Source organism: Quercus suber, unplaced genomic scaffold, assembly GCF_002906115.3.
Source record: "Quercus suber isolate HL8 unplaced genomic scaffold, Cork oak 2.0 scaffold_350, whole genome shotgun sequence".
Taxonomy (NCBI): Eukaryota; Viridiplantae; Streptophyta; class Magnoliopsida; order Fagales; family Fagaceae; genus Quercus; species Quercus suber.
In genome coordinates, this window is record NW_027069802.1 from 59,357 (window position 1) to 66,722 (window position 7,366).

Here is a 7,366-nt window from a genome sequence, read left to right on the forward strand (position 1 = left end):
TGTAGGTGTCTGAGACTCCTACAAAATCCTTTCGACAAGAATGTTGCTTGAACATTGTAAGACATTGAAATATCTAGCTCTTGTAAACATTGATCATTAGTGGCAAAAGCCACTAGAATGCTTATTTTTTTTTTTCATAAGGTCTCCTCGCCATAATTCTCTCTGGAAGTAGCCTCTACAACCCTTTGACACCTACGGGCTACGTTTGAACTAAACTAGAGTAAATCTTTCTCTCTGAGAAAATGGATTGACTACTAGCTAGGAGGGGGAAGGACCTTTGCCTAGCTAACGAAGTTCACAAGGAACTGACCTCAATTAGTGAAGCAAGGCCTTAAATATCAAATAAATAATTTGATTAATTCAAGTGAGGTATAGACAGCTTATATCACATCTTGTGTTGTGGCGAGACGAAGGGATGGAAGGAGCTAGTTCCCTAGCATGCTTATTGGACAAATGGATGGATGGAATTAAGTGAGTTTGGTTGAATTCAATTGATTTTCTTTGTGATTAATATTTAATGATAACTTCCTCTTTTTTAGAATTGTTTATATGCCCTCAAACGAAACATATTAATTATGCAGCCTCATTTGGAACTCTGGCTCTCAAAGTTTCAAAAGGTAACTCAAGTTTCAGAGACTCAACTTCCCTGGAGAAAAACCTAAGTTAAGATGATGATGATTATTATTATTATTATTGTTATTATTAGGCAAAAATGCAAAACTGACCCTCTAACTTTTTCTATTTTTCATTTCAGTCCTCTAACTTTTATTTTTGTTAATTCAGTCCTCTAACTTTTAATTTTTTGTCAATTTAAGGATCCGTTATAGCTCAGTTAGTGTTGTCGTCAGAACCACTAGAACGACGCCGTTTTGTGTATGTGTTTTTTTTTTTTTTTAATAATTTAGAATTAAAAGAAAATAAGAAAAATCTGGAAAAAAAAAGAAAAAGAAAAAAAGAAAAAAAAAAGATTAAGGGGAACGACGTCGTCGTCGTTCCCCTTCCACTGAAATCAAAAGAAAACCAAATATCATTTGGTTTATTTCAGGCGAGTCTCGGAGACTATTGCTTCTATGACGTTGTTTCAGTTGTCCATTTCCAGTCGCCATGGATGATGATGATGATCTTCTTGCTTCTCTGCTTCCTTCCATAAGTTTTTTCACTCTTCTCTCGTCAAATCAAACTCACTCAACAGCTTAATTCCGGCGAACATCGACTCCACGCTGGAGAAAACTATCAACAAACGCTTCAAGATTCTCCCAAATTTTCACCGCAAAAATCAACGATTCAAATTTTAGACTCTCGCAAAAGCCAAGAAAAACACACAGTGAAAAAAAAAATTAATAAAAGTTTCAGACTCTCTCTCTTTCTATCTCTATCTCACGCAGAGTTTGCTTTCTCTTTCTCCCCTGAAATCAAAAGAAAACCAAATTTTTGTAGAAATTTGATTTGGGTGGATTATTTCAGTGGAAGGGGAACGACCCTTAATGTTTTTTTTTTTTTTTTTTGGAATTAAAAAAAAAAAAAACATGCAAAACGGCGTCGTTTTAGTGGTTCTGACAGCAACATTAACTAAGCTGTAACGGAGCCTTGAATTGATAAAAAATTGAAAGTTAGAGGATTGAATTGATAAAAATGAAAGTTAGAAGATTGAAATGAAAAATGGTGAAAGTTAGAGGGTTAATTTTGCATTTTTGCCTTATTATTATTATTATTATTATTATTTAAGTTCCTAGTGGAACTTAATTTTCAAAGAGTTGAATTCTTTACATCAGAACTTGACACTGGAAGACTTGGGTTTCAAATAAGGCTACATAAATAACACAACTAATATGTTTCGTTTGAGGCCTCGTAAGAAATAAGTTTGTAAAAATGGAATAATGGGCAAAAAGTTAGTATTTTAATTGAACTATTGCTCACTTTTCAAACTTTCATTTTCAATTAATCAAACAGTCAGTTGGTAAGCTTCTTAATTTCTTTTATATTGATATAAACTAGAAACAAATGAAAGAAGCTTAGCAATCTGACTGAGATTACTTGAGAGGAGCAAAAATAAAGAGAGAAAAAAAAAAAAAAAGTCAAAATGATAAAAAGTAAAATTTGAAGTTGGAATTAATGATAAAAAAATAAAAATTGAAGGACAATCGGATTGAAATAATCACGTTAGACCTGATGGGCGATTCAAAGCTGAAAAAATCATGGGCCTTTGCAAAGTTCATTTTCATCGATGCACAATTGTACCAGCTCTATTTTACCAAATACTTAAAAAACCTCATGAAGATCATCTTTGTGAAAGATTACAGAGAATAACGAAGAGAAAAGACCAGAGAGAGAAAAGAGATAGAAAGAAAGAATGAATTTCTGAATTATGAAAACAGTTGTATTGATATGATTTTAACTACTTACAAATACAGGGACGTTTACATTATATATACACAGTATAGTGGAGGGAAAGTTAGTTACAGATTGACTTAAGTTTAACTGCCTCTCACACGTGCATACGTGCCAGACTCAAGACATCAACACTAAAGGCTAAACGGCACCGTTCTATTTAATCTTCACTTGTGCCTTCTTTATGTCTGGAACTACACTTGCTTCATTTTCAATTTCCTCAAGCTTACAAGCACTAGTTCTTTCACTTTGGTTATGTCTTTATGCAGATTCCCAAGCACCACCATCCTTTTGTTTGCTTAATAAGGGCTTATAGATGTACCAGCCACTATAAATGACTAGACCAAATTCTTTTTTGGCATATCATCCAAGAACTTAATATAACCAAGTCCCTCGGATTGTCTTAAATTACAGTCAATTAAAAGGTAAACATCTGGCACCTTGCCAGCATTTAACACATTTTGAAATCTAAGACAAAAATTTAAATTGAGGCATTTTATGAAAACTTATTAATTTCTTCCAATATCCCAACGGTAGTACTTGTTGAACACTTCTTTGCAAAACTATTAATTTTGATATTTATTTTTTTAACAACTTTAGCATCGACTAAATTGGTTTCTTTATATTAATATCACTATGATCATGATCTAACTATGATATTGACATGTTAAATGCATTTCATGCAAAATATGGTCACACCGCTATGAAGATTTTTTATGTGCGTAAAGCATTTTAAATATAAAATAAAAAGTTTTAAAAAATTGAAAATTCTAAAAGGTGTCATTTCTATTGAATACCCCAATTCAACTTCAAATAAATTCTTTTCAAAGCTTGCTCAAATTCACAGTCTGCAAATAAATAAATAAATAAGTAAAAATTCTAGTCTAGGGCCATCTCAACACATTTTGGGGTCAAATGCAAATGTAAAATACATTATTACTTAATATTTTATAAACAATACATGAATCAGAAAAAAAAAAGAAAAAAAGAAAAAAGAATCAACCTAATATATATATATATATATATATCTTAGTGGAAAAATATACTACATATACATTAATCGAAATATTTTCATATATTTATAAAATATATTTTAAAATTTTTAATTATAAAAATTTCAAAACAATTAGTATCTGAATAAATATCATTTGTAGATGGTCACTATTTGTCTTGTCAATGTTGGACTTCAGTTATTGAACAATGAATTTTAATAAGAATTTGTCTCGAAAACTATTAATTCTAATTTTAATTTTTGTAGAGAGAGACAAAAATAGTAAAAATTTTGAAAAATTAAAAAATTTTACTACTACTATAAACATATTAAAATTCGAAAAGAGTATAGCATTTTAAAAATAATTTTTATTTATCAAATTTTTGGGTCTTAATTAAAATGTTTACATCGCAAAACAGATATATAAGACATTCTATCAACTAATAAAAAATGTCTTTAAAAAAAACAAATTCTAAGTGAGAGACTTTTATTTTTTATTATAGTATTATTTTTTTGCAATACAATAAAACAAATAGGTATAATATATTATATTTGGGCTTTCTTCTATTTGGGGTCTTAGACCATTCATTTTGAGTCTACCTGCATTAAGGTAGTTCAAATCCTGCAGTAGTTGAAAATATGGCGGAAGCGGCTTTGGTTAGGGACTACTTGTTAATGGGCGAATGCTTATGCCAAAAAAAAAAACTTTAATTCCTTCATTTTTTTTGGAGAAGTTTATAGATTTATTATTATTATTATTAGGGAGATATTTTTTCCCCTTTTCTAGAAAATAGAAATGGTACCAGCTCCGGTCCAATGAGGCAATGACAAACTAGGTACAGTTGTGCAACAAAAACTCTTCTTGCTGGCCTAAAGATCGTCAATCATCATGATTTAGTGGAGAGATGCCAAGTTTCTAATTGCATTATGCAACTTCAATTCACTGTGTCTGTGTTTGAGACTTTGTAAGTACGAAAAAATTATCATCATCATTGCCTGTGGCATGCAAGCATTTTTCATCAATTTACAAGCAGAGAAAGCGTCCAATTTAGTACTTTCCAAAAGGAAGGTAAAGGAAAAATGAAATATGTGAAGATCAAGATAAATTTCTTCGTGTCTGCTGGCAATGTCAATGAGCCCATTTTCTTATAGATTTGAAAGGAGAGAGCGAGAAAGCCAGGAAAAAAGACATAGTGGGCCTAAAATATCTTATCGGGTTAAACAAAGGACAGAAGACAAATCTGCCATAAAATAACATATCTGAAAGTTATTCCAGAAAGTAAAGAGAACTCAACAAGAGTCAAAACACTCCATAGAAACCTCATGTGAACTCACAGACTCACACTTGACACTGAATAAAATATACTAATAAGTATATGATCTATCAAACACAATAAAGAACAATAACCCAATAACCCATGAACTTTATTTACTGTTTTTCTTATTCTTATATTATCTAATAAACCATTGTCAGACCTTGCTATTAAGGCCTATCAATCTCATCTCCCACACTCAAATTCTTAAGTCTCTAACCCCCCACCATTGGTGTACAGCAACTCCCTCATCCAAAAGCCTTCCATACAAAGCCACACATTCCCAATAAGGCCTCTTGCTTTTATATCTCTCCCTATTCTGCCGCCACCAGTGGTTCTTACACTCCAAAAACAATTCATCCACCAAACAGATTGTCCTTCTCTTTATCATCTTCTCCACCACTTCTGCGTCTGCCTTCATCACAACAAACACTTCTTCCGTCACATTATTCATTAACCAAACAGAAAAATCAACACTCAGCCGACGGGGATCTTCTTTGTTAGGCACCTGCACAAAATTGTAGACCTCAAAATCTTGGTTCCTCTTAGGATAATTCTGCTGAAACCATTCAATAAAAGCCACATTCTTCTCAGCCAAACCCACAACAATGAAAACTCTCCGCTTATAACTTTCCAAATTATCACCCAGCAAGTCAGGAAGGAACTTGATTTTCTTCTTGTACTGAGTTGATCTCCATCGAGTCCTTCTAGGTGGCTCTAGCAACACACCTTCAAGACCCCCTAGCATGAAGTTCATTGCATTTGACTTGCAAAGTCGCCGCTGTTCATTGAAAGGACTAACTTTCCTGAATACCATGATGGTTGATTTATTATAGCGCCAAGGGTGCAAAATCCTATAATTAGATTGTTTTCGAAACCCATTTGGACTGGGGGGTCCGGGTTTATTGTTCAATAGAATGGCCAAAATGCCTCCAATCTTCATAACACGATTCACAACTTTAAGAGTGTCCCCAAAACTTGATGATGTGAATGTGAACACAAAATCAAATGCCTCATCTGGGATGGACCTTTGTCCCTCCAAATCAGAATCCATCACATAACTCACATTGTAATGATGAACTGCTCTCACAATTCCGGAGCTCAAAATGAGAGCTTTATCTCCCTTTCTTAAAAGGCCTTCACTAGCCAGATCTCGGAAAAGCAAATTCAAGTCCTCTGAACCATTGTTAGATTCAGGACCTCTGAAAATACAAGGCAATGTGAGAATAATAACCAAAGCCAAAAACAGTGACCTTGACAGAATGCGTAAAACCATTGAATGAGGAAGCCTAATGACCCAAAGGGTATTGGAATTCAAACCCATTCTTCCACCATGCAATTGCTTCATCTTTTTTGTGCTCGAATTCTCCAAAAACAAACAAAAGCGTGTTCTTATAAAACCACAAGATCGGATCTTTGTGAACAAAAAACAACTTGATTTGCTAATTGGGCAAAGAAAGAACAAAGAGAGAAAGAGAGATAGGCAAAACGGTTAAGAGGGAAATGGATTCTAGCGTGTGCAAAACCTGGCGGCAGTGTGGTTGCCACCCACGAGGGCCACACGGGTGCTTTGGATTCTACACCATAGGAGCAGTAATTGCCTCATCCTCTCAAACTCCATGGCCTCTTTCATAAGCTTTGGTTCTAACGGATCATCTCATCTCAAATAACATCTTATGCATAAATCATCAATATGAAAGAGAGAGATATTAATGAGAATTGAGAGAGAGATTCATGGAAAGAGAGGAAGATATGTGTGTGTGTGTGTGTGTGTGTGTGTTACTATTTTGGTGGGGTTGAGAGAAAAGGAGATCTAGGAGTGATATATATGCTCGGAATGGGTCGAAATTGTTAGTATCTTTTGCTTATTTGGGAGTTCGCTAATTGTTGAGATAGTATGAAATGCCGTGTGGGACCAGTGTTTCGGTTCGTAGAAATTGACGAAGGGATGAGGATGGGGCGCCTGGTTAGAGAATAATTTATTTTTAGTTTTATCTAATAGCGTATATACTTAGTGATGATTCTTTATTATTAAACCAATATTTATTTTTCAAAAAAAAAATTAATATATTAATTAGTTTTTAGTATAAGCGGTGATTGAACTGTAAATCTCATATTTAATCATTAGAAATTTTATCAATTGAGTTATAGCTGAAACTCACGGCTAAAGAATAAAGTGATGTCTTTAATGAGGTAATCCAATAATGTTTTTGTACGATAAGAGTTTTTTTTTTTCTTTGGTGAAAGTATGATAGTTTAATATTTGAGAAATCAACTCAAAAGCATAATGCACATCATTAGCTATTTAGCTTTACCAAAAATTTGCATCTTTTATTATTTTTTGAATTGAAAGATTTTTAATCATTTCCACTAAAATGGTTGGCACTTACTCCTTACTAGGGGTTTTGCTAAAAATCCACCAACTCGGCAAAACTGATCCCTCGGGTTGGTTTTAGTGGTTTATGTTGGGTTGAAATTTTATTTAAGTTTTAGGTTAAGTTGAATTTGAGTTAATAGTTTTTTTTTAACTCATTTAACCCAACTCGACACCACTCACCCACACACACATATATAATTATTATATTTTTTTTAGTTTGATTTACTTCGGTATTTTGAGAATGTAGAAATTTGTATATGAATTGAAATAAATTATTTAAAACATTAATTATATAGT

At 32.9% G+C, this 7,366-nt stretch overlaps 1 protein-coding gene across 1 annotated transcript; it reads right to left on the reverse strand.

The window, feature by feature from the left end:
* Positions 1-4,891: 4,891 nt before the first annotated feature.
* Positions 4,892-6,040, reverse strand: LOC111991838 (uncharacterized). The gene has a single exon (XM_024023647.2). It carries the CDS (start codon positions 6,038-6,040, stop codon positions 4,892-4,894), a length of 1,149 nt encoding a protein of 382 aa, XP_023879415.1.
* Positions 6,041-7,366: the final 1,326 nt, after the last annotated feature.